The sequence below is a fragment of the Malania oleifera genome, chromosome 7, assembly GCF_029873635.1.
Source record: "Malania oleifera isolate guangnan ecotype guangnan chromosome 7, ASM2987363v1, whole genome shotgun sequence".
NCBI lineage: Eukaryota > Viridiplantae > Streptophyta > Magnoliopsida > Santalales > Ximeniaceae > Malania > Malania oleifera.
In genome coordinates, this window is record NC_080423.1 from 53,453,594 (window position 1) to 53,469,447 (window position 15,854).

Below are 15,854 nucleotides of genomic sequence, written 5' to 3' on the forward strand. Positions count from 1 at the left end.
TTCAATAGCAAAATTAAATGTAATCATCACCCACAATAATCAAGATGGTGGCAACAACAAATACAAAATAGCTAGCCAACCCAAAAATGGTTGGGGTTAGATACAATTGCAACGGGCAACTATGCGAGCAGTCAATTTTTTGAACATCCTTATTAATCTCTATTTCAGTTCAAAATTCAATATAGTCAGTGATCTCTTAAGTGTCATATCATAAAATTTCAAATTCCATAAATTTCATATTTCATTCAAGTTCTCACCTAGAATAAACAACCCGTATTAAGTTTTCCAGCAACAAACCTTTTCAATGTCCAACAATAATGCAGACATTCATGAATCAACTACGCATTTCTTTCATTTTCATAGCAATCAAATCAATAACAGGATCCGCAGTATGCACAAAACTCAGATCAAGAAGAAACAAATATTGAAACAAGTATTCTCTCTCTCTCTCTCTCTCTCTCTCTATATATATATATATATATATATATAATTTTGAGTTTTTTTTGAGGATTGAACCGTGTTCTATATTTCAAAGTGAAATTGTCTTGAGCAGTGCTGAAATCAAAATGAAGAAATATTCAAGATTAATTTTGTCAAAGAATGCTTGCCATCCTTCAGCAAGCAGAGCCAAACCTTTCTTGCTGCTATTCCCAGCATATCTGGCTCACATGAAGTTTCTTGACTGACCTGTCAATTTATAAATCCATTAGAGCCGTATAAACCTCTGGAGTATTCTCATATATATATATATATATAAGAGAGAGAGAGAGAGAGAGAGAGAGAGAGAGAGAGAGAGAGAGAAGCCTCCAGGTGGGTCAAAATGAAAAGGGAATCTCCACGAGGCTGTGCACTTGGTATCTAGGAGGAGCATGTTAAGAGTAGGTTCCATTCTTTTTACCTAATCTATAAGAAATTTATTTAAAACAAAAGAGAAACTGAGACCCAGTGCCATATGGCGAATCCCTAGGCGCTAGGTACACAGTACATGGCAATGTGGAGAGTCTGGTCCATTTTACAATTTCTCAATTCTTGTGTTCCATTTTTTTTTTAAATCAAATTAGATGGGGAGGGGGCCCCCCCGGGGGGGGGGAGGGGGGGGGGTGTGCAATATTTAAGCCAATAAGCTATTCCTACCTGTTGCTTAATGACAACCTGGTCAATAGTTATGCCAAGGTTGCCCTTTTGCCTTTTGCATTCCTTGCCTGCAGACAAATAATTTGTGCGTGGAAAGGCATCAATTTAAATTCTGAAATTAGAAAACTGAACCAACATGTGTTAAAATGAGTAAGGGCAGTCTTCCTTTTTTTTTTTTTTTTGGTTTTTGCTTAGTGTCGTTTTGCTACTTTTGTTCCCTCCTATATGTATATTTTGGGGAGAGAGTAGAAGAAAGATACCTCTGTCGCAACAGATCTCCTTGAATCCAAGAATTGGTTATAAATGCCATATAGTCTCTTCTTCTCTGCTTCCGAAATTGATGGTCTTGCCTTGGAAGCAATGGACTTTAAAAGAGCATTGGTGATGACAGGCATTTTCCCAGGCTCATTGCCATCATCATCAGCTAAAAGCTCGTGGACTGCAGCAAGTTGTGCATCTGACAGAAGAGCTTGGAGGTCAGCTCCACTAAACCCTTCAGTTATGCGAGCTATGTATTCCAAATCAACATCAACAGCCAACGGTAGCTGCATTAAAACATACAGGGGAAACATAAAATATATATTGTGACATTTTGAGAAATCAACCAGATAAAATGAGAAGTTATTCACAACTAGCAAAACATAAATCAAGCATGGAGCCTTGGTGGTGAAATTAAAATGACCAAGTTGAATTATGTAGAACTTGGTTACAGTTATCTTGATATTGCTTCCAAAAAGGTGATTAAGCTGCTATTTGAAGAAAGTTATCAGTAGGGCCCGGGTCACCCATCTTTGCTGGCTGGGTCAAGCAACATTGAGCAAATTTGTCCATAGTTCGAGTAGTTTATCTACTTTATTGACAATTGGGGGAGCATCATTAGGTGTTTTATACTCTATCAATAAGACTGTAAGACGTCTGCATAACCATTTGAGTAGGTCCATAATGATGTCTCAGGATCCTCATCTGGTTACTAAATTGTGATTTAAGATCCTTTCTTTAAATGGAAAGAACAGAGATAAAATCAGACCAGTACTTGGAATGCCTTTATGGATAGCCTCAATGTACTTGCTAGTCACGGCATTTGCTTCTTAAGAGATTGAAGAATTTAGGGAATCCTTCAAGTTCTTTTACTTTTGTGGATGCTCCCTCTTGCGTTACATGCCTTTGTTCTATGAAGAATTACTCTTGAATTATATTTCATCTCTTGTGCAATTTGTGCAGGAAAGTAAGTTGCCATCGGCACGTTTTAGCATTCTTAAACTAACCTGCACCATTTTCTTGATTTAATGAAAAAATTGCCATATTGCTAGTCCATCTTGATTTTCTTTCAATTCATTGTCCATATTGCTAGTCCAAGGAAGATACCTTAAACCTAATTCCAACCATAGAGACATGAATTCCACATCTTGCCCAGCTGTTTTCTGGGGTGAGTAGTTGGAGTCTAAGCAATCCCTGGGTTTTCATTCTGTTGCTGTATTTGAGGTGGATTCTTCCTCCCCAAGGCATTTCTGGGAGCGAAAAGAACAATTCTGCAATGATCAATCCTCATTCTGTTTTGAAAACTGACCAGGATCAATCAAGGCCCTTTTACTCAAATGCTAGTCCAATGAAGGTTTACAAACCTGGTTTGGATTGGAGGAGCTTATTCAAATTGCTGCATCTATGGAGCCAGGGCTGCAATATTAAGCCTATGAAGGAAGGAGCATTGGGTTAATCCTCTACAAGAGATTCTTTCAGTATGCAAGGTTTGGTTGACTTTAATAACTTCCCCTCTCGAATAGATTTGGATGCCTTTCCTTCTGCTGACTCTCCGAGTCTCCTATTACACACAAATAAGATCGATAGGGTTCTAACAAACCCCATTTGGAAATTTTCATTTCATCTTCCACAGTTTCTGTCGTCTTGGTATTTTGATTATTTTCCTGGATGAATCAAACTTAGAACAAAACTGGTTCTGCAGGGTAGATTTTCTTTAAAATTTAATCTGGCAGCATGAGCATCCTCGCTTTTATCATCTAGCTAGGAGAATATGAAATTGGGTGGAAGGAACATCTGTATTCATTTTTTATAGCAAGCTGTAACTACTTCAAAGGGCATTAAAGGTTTTTCATAACCTTCTGTTTTCAAATATTAATGGCTGTTCAAATCAAGCAAAGCTGGAATTTGAACAGTGCCAAGTTGATGAAATCAGCAGCAACAAGAATGAGCTTCTAATATCGGTAGCTAAAAAAATGCAGAAAAGGGTATTTGGAGGTCCTCAAAGGCTAAAGAATCTGTTAAACAGAGAACAAAGGTCTGATTGGAGTTGGACCAAAATTCAATTTTTTTGTTCAAATGGTATTCTCTAGAAGAATAAGGAAAAATATTAGGGTCTATTTGGCATAGTTGTTGTTGTTGTATTTTTTTTTTTCTGCACACCGAAGAAACAGATTATAAAAACGCATTTGCTTATGATGCCAATTTTCTGTTTCTGTTGTCGGTTTTCTGCTATTTGCAAAAAAAATAAAAAAATAAAAAAAAAAAACAAAAAACTAGATTTTATGGTTTTCAACTGTTTTGACAACTCGTTGCTAGAAATTTTAATATCGAAAAATAGTTCTTTTGGATTAAATTATTCATTTTATATACTTCTAAATTAAAATTAAAATAACATTATCATATGAATTTAAATATGTAATTGAAATAAAAATATACATAAATTTCAAAAATTAATAATAAAGCCAATTACAAAATATTTTTACTATTTTTCAATTGTCATGTCCAATAAAATTTTTATTGTAAAGTAAATTTTGAAGGTATAACAATTTAAATAATTATAATAATTTTTTATTTTATAATATTTTTTAATGTGCATTATTTCATAATTTTATTATTTTAATAATAGTTTTATAATATTATTGGATTTAAAGAAAAAATGAGAACTTTCTAATTAAGTTTTCAATTCATTTTTGTTTTATAAACATTAACCCAACAGGTTGGTTTTTAGTTTCTGTTTTTAGTTTTTGGTTTTCATTTATGTAATTTTTGATAGTGATACCAAACGGCTGCTTTTATGTGATTAAGGATAGCAAAAATCCAGATAAGCAAGAAGCTTTAGTTCTCTATAAAACTCCTAGGGATCTACTAATACAAATGTTCAGCCCTACAATCTATAACATATACTAAAAGTGGGTTTTGAATCCTTAAGCGCTGACATGTGGCATCCCTTTTCTGCATTTTTTGATCCCAGAAGGTTTGGTGCAGACCAGTTTGTTAATGGATGTGTACCCAATTTTTGTTTATGGGCAGATTTGAGTTGGTTAATTTGGTCCAGCACAAAGCTTGGGCACTTTTTCTAGTATCAACTATTTTAAGGATCTCTTGGGTTTCTCCTGGTATGAGAAAGGTATGCTAAGCAAGCCTGTTGAGGATGATGAAATCAAAAGGGCTATTTTTTCTTTCCCTGATGACAAGGCCCTTGGTGCGCATAGCTTTAATGTTGAATCCTTTATAAATTCAACTGGGGAATTATTCAAAGGGATGTCATTGCTACCATAAGAAATCCTTCTTTAGAGATTCTCAGCTTCTTAAATAAGCCAATGTCGGTTTACTGAATTTGGTCCCCAAACTAGAAAATCCTCACTACATCTGATTTCACGTCCATTGCTTGAAACCTCATATATAAATTCTTGACAAATTTTGGCAAACAGGTTGCAGATTAGTTTATCCTCATTTATCGGTAAAATTAAGATTACATTTATTAAGAGAAGGAAAATTCAAGATAATATTTTTTTTAGCTCAATGGATCTTGCTTGACTATCATAGAGACAAAAATTCCCCAAACTTTGCCTTAAAAGTTTACATAAGGAAAGCTTTTGATTTACTTGACTGGGGTTTCCTGACCAAATATTCTAATTAGTTTTGATACTCCAGTTTTTGTTGGCTGGCTCAAGGAGTATATTACTACTGTCTACTCCACTTCCCATGAATCATAATGGGAATCTGGAAGGTTTTTCTGAGGAAAGGACCGAAAGCAAGTTGATCTTATTTTTCCGTACCAGTGTTTTAAAAGACGATGGCATTTTAGCCCCAACAAGGCAAAGCATAAGGCTCAAGGTGTTGAGGTGTAAGCTTTTAAGGAATTTAATCTTTTATTTTAAAACACATAAATAAATTATACATGTTAAATATAATATGAATTTTATTGAATAATTAAAATATATGTAAATTTTAACCCTAAAAAGCAGCTTAGAGAGTCTAAACTCAAAACTGAAGCCACCTTAAGGTGTACTTCCCATGCGTTATAGGGTGTCATGGGATGAATGTTACACACCTTGAAAAGCTTTGTGGCACTATTTATAGCACTTCTGATTAAATAGTCAGTCAAAATAATATTGCGGTTTCACCACGAGAACACATTCACAACCATCAAATGCAAAATAAGCAGTAATTAGTAAGCAATCATAAAAGCAAATGAGTCAAACGGTAAATTGTAAAGCAAAGCAATTCACTATTAACACCTCTCGGTAGCCAATGTGTGTTTAGTGAGGGAAGCAAGTAGGTTAAACATGTTTAGAAAAGCTAGTGAGTTTTACAATGACTGATCAACATTCACTCTCCTAAAAGGCTTTCTAAGCTATTCTAGCTCTGCACTAGGAAACATTAAAATGACTCAGGAGTCATACTACCATTTTACACAAAGGCATTATCCTACTTAATGAATAAAACCTATGCCATTGTCTATATGATGGTTATCCATCCCATGTGCACAAGACAAGCGGTCACAGGCAAGCACAGTAACCTAAAGAAGCTTGGCTTGGATTGTGGCACAGGGCCACCACCACGTGCCCATCCGACCATTGCCTCCCAGCAACGCTGGTGAAAAGGACAACGAATTTTAAAAACGTTGACTGCCTCAGCTCTCTCTCTCTCTCTCTCTCTCTCTAATCAAAACACTCTCTCCATCATTTTCAAGTCAGTGTAGCTCACTAAAGTGAGGAAGTAGCTGGTGAAGAGAGAGGCTTCTGCGTTAAGACCTGGAGAAGATCTGAAGCAATCAAGTGTTGAAGATCTGAATTATCTCATCGACACTGGAAACAGGTTGCCTGAGAAGACAAAGGCCAACAAAATGCAAAGATCTGGTAAAGATCTGAAGTCAGTTGACAGTCCCAAGCAGTGTCAAATATCTGAAGCAGGTCTGTGACTTGAGCGATATGGACAATTGTTTATTTACATTTCTGACAAAATAGACAACTCTTCCCTAATGCTCATGCCTTGCCAAATTGGTGTATAATAGGTGAGTTTTTTATGCTGAGGTGGATGCCTAGTCCCGAAAGGTGAACGCTTTTGAGAAGTATTGCATGTGCTAATGCACCTTAAGGCATCTTTCATTTGGTTTGCCCTGAAGCCCACCTCATTTATGCCTTTCAAAACATTGTTCAATATATTTTTTGTAATGATTATGGAATTTTTTCTAGGCTTGAAATTTCATTGCAGAGAAGTGGGAATAATTCATATAAGTTTTACTGATGGACTTGATGTTTTTGCTTATGATTGCACTAAATCTGCACCAATGCATCAAGGTTATCATTGGGATACTCTACACATTCTCTGGACCAAAATATAATCCCTGTAAGTCAAGGTTTACTACACTGGTAATGAAAAGCTACAAAAACTGCAATTCTTCACATAGATGTTTCAGAAGGCAAACTACTGGTTGATACTTGGGGGTTGCACTCACCCAAAAAGGTTACCTAAAGATGATTGTGATCATTTACTTGAAAGAATATCAGGCAAGATTAACCTTTTGCTCGAAACACTTATAGTTATTCATGTGGACTTACGGGGAAAAAATATGAAAAAAAACATCAAAATCTTTAACCAAAGCAAGCATTGTTGGAAATATGTTCGAATTGAGTGAATAACTATCATGGGTCTCACCTGTCTCCACACCCTCCTAAAAAAGTACCAAACAAAAAAAAGGGCATTATTTGACCATGGACTTGCCTCTAGAGGATCTAGCTACAAGAAAAGATAGATTAAATGGAAAAATATTGTAGCATCTGATTTCGTTGCCCCTATGCCCCAGTTAAAGAAGTAAACAGAAACAACATAATCTGAAATGGACCTTGGTAGAATAAGATACCGACATCAATTTTATGATGTCATAGCAACAACACCTCCCCGCCCCCACCCAAGTGGACCCCGTGGGCGATCAACCAAAAAAAGAAAAAAGAAAAAAGAAAAAAAGGAAAAATAAAACAATATAAAATCATAGTGCTGTACTAAATATGCACTTGTGCGGCTCTAGAGAATCAAACTAGAAAATCATGTAGAATAAATTGTCAGATATTGCCTCTATCATTGGTTTAATAAACAACAACAACTATGACAACAAGAATAATACTACAATAAACAATAAACAACAACGAGTCTTAAAGTCCTGTGAGGTCCGCAGTATGAATCAAGTTTCCAAATCTAATTCATTCGTTTATAAGAATTATAATAGCAACATGTACAACTAAAGACCTAAATGGAACACAAAATTATGCCCCATTCAAGAGTAGTACTAACCTTTCTAGAAAGAACCATGAGAATATCCAACCTCTCATTATGAGATGGGAAATCACAGAAAAGAAGGCGATCTAGCCTACCAGGTCGTAACAGTGCAGCATCAAGTAAATCTGGCCTACTGCCTCACATGAAAAATGAAATAGGTTAGTTTTCCAGAAAAAAAAAATAAAGAAATCGATGCTAGATAAAGGTAACAAAATTCAATCAAGAGAAAAGGAAAGTGCAAGTGGGGCAGGGGAGGAGGTTTTACAATGGTTTCAAAAAGAAAATTAAACTTCTAGTTAATAAATAATAATTCCAACAGTTGTTAACAAGAACAGTTTGAAGATAATTGGAAAGAATGTTAAGTGCTTTAAACTTATCGATGTACGTATGCATGTGTACACACCTATTCAGCAAATAATTATTTTAATTATCATAAATATGACGTTTTCACATTCAGTTTTTTTTTAATCAAAATTTTAAGCATGTTAATTTGTACAAAAATGTCTATTCAACTTTTGCAATAATACATAGGCATCTTTGGGCTTCATTATTGGATAATATCCACAAACATAAGTTCATAAATGACAGTGTAAGAAACAACAAATTGTAGAAAATTTCACAATATTGAGAATGTTGTTTCTAGTTCGTCACCGGCTGTGCAGCAAAAGCACACAATCACACATGAATGAATCAACAACCACTAATGCAATCAATCAATGATGAAATATACTCAAGAAGCAAGCAAACAATAATAAGAAGAATCAAAAACACAACTAAAATGCACAAGATTTATGTGGTTCGGCAATAGCCTACGTCCACGAGAGCAGCAACCTCGGTTTCACTATAAACAATGTCAAAGCTACAATCTTTGGGTTACAATATTATTTAAGTATGAACCCAATGCGTACAGAAGTGTTTGCATACAGAAGTGTTCTAGTATATCTAAACTATATCTATAGCGATCCCTCGGAGGATAATCCTCCGATTAGCCCAATCTACAACCCTCCGATTTGAATTTACGTAATCTGTGCCGACTGAAACCGTCGATGGTTAGGGCCCAATCCGTCGACGGTTTACCTTCTGACCTGTAGACTTCTCTCATGCAATTGTCCCTCACTTCATGTAGCTCTCTCCAGTACATGTGATTCGCTCTGAATATGAGCTACATCCCCAACAATCTCCACCTTGGCGAATATTCACCACCTTAAAAATTTGAAAGCATAACCGTTGCTCCACCCGTTCCTGTAGATTGGGACTGTCTCCCTTCTAACACTTGGAGACGTTGATCAAGTCCAAGCAATGCTTGAACTTGTCCGTCGTGACTGGCTTCGTCAGCATATCAGCTGCATTGTCAGACGTATGGACCTTCTCAAGAAAAAGTTCCCCTTAAGCAATTAGTTCCCTGACCCCGTGATACCGCACATCAATGTGCTTCGTCCTCGCATGGTACACCTGATTCTTCTCCAAGTAAATGGCACTCTGACTGTCACATTGTAGCCGAACCCCACCTTCCTGGACACCCAGCTCTCTGACCAACCCAGTAAGCCACAATGCTTCCTTGGCAGCCTTAGCCACTGCCATGTACTCTGACTCGGTAGGAGACAACGCCACAAGCAACTATACCATAGGCCTCCAACAAATAGGTACTCCCACAAGGGTAAATACGTACCCTGTGGTTGACCTCCTGTCATCTAGGTCTCCTACGTAATCAGCATCCACGTACCCTACTACCGATGGATAACTTTGTTGTGCACTGAACTCTATGTCATATCCGATCGTACCCCTTAAGCACCTGAGAATCCACTTCATAGCATCTCAGTGCTATCGACCCAAATTCGAGAAGAACTTGCTCACCACGCTGATAGCATGTGCCAGGTTCGACCTCATACACACCGTGGCATACATCAGACACCCAACTACGCTAGCATAAGGGACCCTCAACATATCACGGATCTCATTGTCCATTCTGGGCATTGGCCAGTAGACAACCTGAAATGACTCGTCAAAGGCACGCTCACCGGCTTAGCTTTAGCCATGCTAAACCTCTCAGCACCTTCTCCACATAGCCACCTTGAGATAACCATAGTCTCCCTGCAGCTCGGTCCCTGCGAATCTCCATACCAAGTATCCTCTTGACTGCACCCAAGTCTTTCATGTCGAATTGCTTTTCCAATAGAGTCTTCGACCAATTCACCTCAATCATATATTTAGCAGTAATCAGCATATTGTCAACGTATAGCAGCAGAAATATAAGAGACCCACCCACAAGTTTCCTCACATAGGCGCAACAATCGTATTCACATCTCATATAGCCAATACGGGTCATATAGGAGTCAAACCTTTTGTGTCGCTGCCTCGGAGACTGCTTTAGCCCGTACAATGACTTCTTAGTTTGCAGACTAAGTGCTCCTATCCGGATTGGCTAAACCCTTATGGTTGTGTCATGTAAATCAGCTCCTCTAGGTCATCATGGAGGAACGCCGTCTTTACGTTCATCTGCTCCAGATGCAGATCATGTTGCGCCACCAATCCCGACACTAGCCTGATGGAAGTGTGCCTGACCATAGAGGAAAAAAATTCATTATAATCTACCCCCTTCCTCTGCAAGTATCCCTCCGCTACCAAGCGAGCCTTGTACTTCTCTTTTTTTTACTTTCTGAAACCACTTCTTTCTTCCTGTATACCCACTTGCATCCAATTGCCCACTTCCCAGCTAGAAGCTCCACCAAGTCCCATGTCTGGTTCTTATGCAACGACTCCATCTCCTCCACCATAGTGCCTATCCACTTACCCTTCTCCTAGCTGTGCACGACCTCCTGATAGGTAGAAGGATCCCTGCTGCTGGCAATAAGTTCATAAGACACCACATCATTAAAACCGTACCTAGGGGGTGGCTAGATGACGTGTCTGGGTCTGTCTACAGCTATGCTCCAATGTGGCCGCTAGTCATCTGAGCTAGAACCCCGTGTGTCATCTCCACCCTGAGATTCTGACTCCACCTGCACCGTTGGTTGATCTCTTAGGCTAGAACTCCCTGCATGCCTACCTCGAGTCTCTAACTCCACTTGAATTGCATGCTCATTGCTGCTGCGATCTTCTGGCTCCTGTTTCTCTGTTTCTTCCTGAGTACACCCCAACATAGTTTCCTCATCGAAAATTGCATCCCTACTGATCACCACCTTGTTTGCCACTGGATCCCACTGCTTGAACACTTTCACAATTTTCTGATATCCCAGAAAGATACACCGTCTAGATTTCGCATCAAGCTTAGATCTATCCTCACTAGGAATATGCGCATAGGTCGAACACCTAAATACTCTGAGTCCAGAGTAGTCTACCCTTTCTCCTGTCCACACCTCCTCAGCAAATTTCCCATTTTGTGATGTCCTAGGTGATCTGTTTACCAAGAAATACGTCATATTAACCACCTCAGCTTTGAAATTAATGGCGAGTCCAGCCTGTAACCTGAGGCACCGAGCCCTTTCAGCCAAGGTTCAGTTCATCCTCTCTACCACACCAATTTACTACAGTGTCCGGCGCACGGTAAAATTCCTCCTTATGCCTTGCTGCTCGTAGAACTCTCTAAATCTCGAGTTTGTGTACTCAGTCCCATTGTCTATTCTGAGGAATTTGATCTTTCACCCAGTCTGGTTTTCCACTTCAGCTTTCCACACTATGAACTTGGCAAACGTTTCCGACTTGTGATGCATGAAGTAAACCCAGGCCTTTCGCGAGTAGTCGTTGATAAAACTCACGAAATACACATGTCCCCCTCATGATGCCACTCTCACCGATCCCCAAACGTCAGAATAAATGTAGTCTAGTACTCCCTCCTTCTTGTGCGTGACTGTCATGAACTATACCCGACTCTGCTTCCCAAGCACGCAGTACTTGCAAAACTCCAACTTGCATGATTTTACCCCCTTCAGAAGATTTCTCTTGTCAAGTTCCTGAATCCCACACTCTCCCCTATGCCCTAAACACATATGCCACAGAAAAGTATTGTTAGACTCAGACTTTACGGCTGCAGCTCTACCTACAACCGTGGTACCCAGTATTGTGTAAATATTACGCGACACTCTCTTCCACTTCATCACAGTCAAACTCCCTTGCTCACTTTCATTACCCCACCTTCGGACTTGTAATTGAACCCGTTACAATCCAAGGTGCCTAACGAAACTAGATTCTTCCTCAACTCAGGTATGTGTCTCACATCACACAATGTTCGCACTACACTGTCGTACATCCTGATTCTAATATTCCCCATCTCGATCACTTTGCACGCAATATCATCCCCATCAGAACAGAACCAAAATTGACCAGTTTGTATGTAGTGAATCAGTCCTTATTGGGCGTCATATGATACGAACATGCAGAGTCCAAAATCCAAGAATTTGCGAACTCATCCAACCCCGATGAAATCGAGAGCATATCACCGTCACCGGCACCAAAGTCTCCTTCTTCTACTACATTGACGAACCTTCTTTGTTTTCAACACCTCCCTTCCTCCTCTTCGATCACTTGGTTTTTATGTGCCCTCTTTTCCTGCACTTAAAACACCGCACGTCCTTCTTCTTCCTCGACTTGGACTGAGCCTTATGGCCGCTCGATCCACTCCGGAAACTACTCCTCCCACGATCTTGATTCCCCTTCGCCATGAGCCCTTCAGCATGTGAACCCTTGTTACTGGCCTTCTTCCTTTGGTGGAACCCCAACAATGCACTCGTGATGTCCTCCAACTCCAAGATTTCTTTTCCCTATGTTAGCGTTGTAACCAAGTTTTTGTATGTAGGTACGTTGGTAGGGAATTTAGTAGGATCAATGCCTTATCCTCTTCCTTGAACTTCACATCTACGCATTTCAGATTGCTAATGATCTATTTAAAAGTGTTGATGTGCTGAGAAAGGTTCGAACCCTCCGCCATCTTAAGAGCTTAAGATACAACATGTTCGTAAGCGACTTGGACATGTACCGGCTTTCAAGCTTCAACCAAATCGCAGCCGATGATTCCTCATCCATGACGTTGTACATAACATCATTGGCCAGACAATGTCGGATCATGGAAACTGCCTTTGCTTCAAGATCCTTCCAACTTGCTTCATTCATGTTGTCCGACTTCTTTCTGTACAAAGCCTTTACCCTCCCTTGTTGCACTAGAAGATCTTTCACTCTTCGTTGCCAAAGCCCGAAATTACCGATTCCATAGAACTTGTTACATCAAACTTAATCGAAGAGACCCCAGCCATTGTTGAACCAGTAGCTCTGATACCACTTGTTTTTTCTAGTTCGTCACCGGATGCGCAGCGGAAGCACACAATCACACACGAACAAATCAACAACCACTAATGCAATCACTCAATGATGAAATATACTCAAGAAGCAAGCAAACAATAATAAGAAGAATCAAAAACACAACTAGAACACACAAGATTTACATGGTTCGGTAATAGCCTACGTCCATAAGAGCAGCAACCTCGGTTTCACTATGAACAATGTCAAAGCTACGATCTTTGTGTTACAATATTGTTTAAGTATGAACCCAATGCGCATAGAAGTGTTCTAGTATATCTAAACTACATCTGTAGCGATCCCCCAAAGGAAAATCCTTCGATTAGCCCAATCTACAAGCCCCTGATTTGAATTTAGGTACGTAATCTGTGCAGACTGAAACCGTCAACGGTTGGTGCTGAGAAAAACACCTTCTACATTCTTCCTGAAACCGTCAACAGTTAGAGCTTAATCAGTCAACGGTTTGCCGTTTGATTTACAGACTCCTCTCTTGCAATTGTCCTTCACTTCACGTAGCTCTCTCCGGTACATGTGATCCACTCTGAATATGAGCCACATCCCCAACAGAGAACAAAAACCCCCAATTAGGAATAACATTCTTACACATCAAAAATTATAATGCAGGGTGCTAAAGTGTAAATTATTTCACATAGATACCAAACTGGATGTCATGTTGAAGACAAAATTTTTCAAATACAACACAATTGCATTTATGATCTAAGTAGGATTTTATTAATAGTTCTACCAATAAAGTGAGACTGACCTAGTTGCAGCAAACACAAATACCCCTGTAAGAACTTCCACACCATCTAATTCCGTCAGAAACTGGGAAGATAAAAGAGGAAAAATGCTATGAGAAAATGAGTCACAAAGGAAACATAAAATCTATGATCAAATAAGAAACTAACTTGATTGACAACACGATCAGTCACCCCTGTATTGTCATGCCCTCTCTTTGGTGCTATAGAGTCAAATTCATCAAAAAAAAGAAGGCATGGTGCTGCAGCAGCTGCTTTTGAGAATATATCCCGAACCTGAGATCAATGTATGAGGATTACCAGCAAGCATTACTCAATACCCATCTATGCCACAATCATTTGCTGTAGTTCCACAAACCAAATAAATTAAATTATCATATCCTTGGAATTAAAAGCTAACAAAGGAAGAAGCAAAGTTTGGTGGCAAATAGTGCAGCTATTTTTGTCTCGACGCTAATCTTATTACAGCATTGCAACATCAGAGTTTCAATAATTTATCTATGAAAAAAGCAAGTCATTTCCACTTGTCAGTCAGGATCTCATGAACATGGATAGAAACTCAGGGTCAACTCACACATCAAGGTCTCATTTTATTCAGGCAAGAACAGAATTTTGAATAGAATTGAAGAAAACTCCTGCATTTGATTAATAACTAAAAAGGAATTGAGATTGTTGATTGCTAAATGTTTCAATCTCATTTCAGAATTCAAGGTCCTTAATGGTACAGTTTTCCTTAAAACAGAAATTTAGAAACCACATCCATATAGAGGATAATCTGACTTGTCTAATCTAAAATCTTGAGTTACATGCACACTCCCACTCCTTGAATTTTACTTTCTTGGAAGTGAAGAAATCAAATTCTCAAATATTCTTTTTTTTGTGCACTCACGTATTTTTATCTCTCTTGAAACACCAAATTTAGAGTTCTTCCAAAGGATTTGAGTCAATAGAATTTCGACTAAAAATACACAAGATTGCACATTTTAGCTCAAGATTGTGTGGAAAAAGAACATCCAACTTTGATCAAGGTTATGTGTGAGGGGGCGTGAGTTCAATGAGAGGTTATGTTGGCACCATATACTACTACTCAATTCCATCACCAATCTTGAATGTGAATCTTGAATTTAGATTGATGAATTGTTACAATTCCTTGTTGCTTCAATATTCTTTGATTGTTTTTTTGCTAGCAGGATCAAATTTCCAACACCAAAGGGTAGTTATTATAGTATTTTAAATCAGTTGTCATTACCTTTTAGCTTTAGCCACCGGTGAGATCTTCTCCTGTCTTGTTATTTCTTTTCTTATTACTATTATTATTATTTTTTCAATAGTTGGATAGTAGTGGAGACTTTTTGTTTATGATTTGTATGCTTAATATGACCATTTTTGTGTTTTCCATTTGCAAATCTTGGAGTACACAATTTTTTTTCAATAAGTACTATCGCACCTTTTTTTTTTTTTATTATTCATTTTAGTTTAGCTTGGATTCACACCCAAAATAATATGCTTTAGATTTTTTTTTTTTTTAATGCATTGTGTTGTTTGTGTGGTTTCTGCTAGTTGTAGGGTGTGATTTAGAAAATTGTTTATATGAAATAAGTTTGCATAAAAGAAAAAAAAAAAAAAACTCAAACGTGTACTTCTCTTGTATAACACAAATTATCTCTGTACAAAAAATCGGTCCCAAGCCCAGATAAAGAAGCAGGGTTATATTAGGTAGCTGACAGTCAACGTAAAACTTTGTCAGATCTTATTATTATGAATTCTTACCAAATTCATCTAAGTCAAGGAATAGACCAAGTCAATATGCTAATAAGTTAGCACAAGAAACTAAGATTAATTTAGGAACTTGGAATATAGAGACTTTTATGGAAAAAAAGTATGGAAATAGTGGAAATAATGTTTAGAAGGAAAATTAACTCAATCTGCCATCAAGAGACCAAATGGGTAGGAGAGAAAGCTAGAGAAATTAAAAAATCAGGATTTAAACGTTGGTACATTAGAAAAGAGAAACATAAAAACAGGTTGGAAGTAAGACAATGACCTAAAAGATAATGTAGTAAATGTTAAATGAATAGGGGATAGGATCATTAAAATCAAGACAACTCTAGGCCTAGAAATAGTGAACGCCATTAC

General features: G+C 38.1%; 1 protein-coding gene across 1 annotated transcript in view; it reads right to left on the reverse strand.

Annotated features, from left to right (window-relative positions):
• Positions 1-326: 326 nt before the first annotated feature.
• Positions 327-15,854, reverse strand: part of LOC131160422 (peroxisomal ATPase PEX1) — a 135,631-nt gene continuing 120,103 nt past the window's right edge. Inside the window, exons 13-18 of the mRNA XM_058116091.1 lie at positions 13,869-13,994; positions 13,724-13,785; positions 7,687-7,804; positions 1,395-1,679; positions 1,135-1,202; positions 327-687 (exon numbers count right to left, since the gene is read on the reverse strand). Coding sequence (XP_057972074.1) covers positions 1,164-1,202; positions 1,395-1,679; positions 7,687-7,804; positions 13,724-13,785; positions 13,869-13,994 — 630 coding nt within the window. The 3' untranslated portion in view covers positions 327-687; positions 1,135-1,163. The remainder of the gene's footprint in view (positions 688-1,134; positions 1,203-1,394; positions 1,680-7,686; positions 7,805-13,723; positions 13,786-13,868; positions 13,995-15,854) is intronic.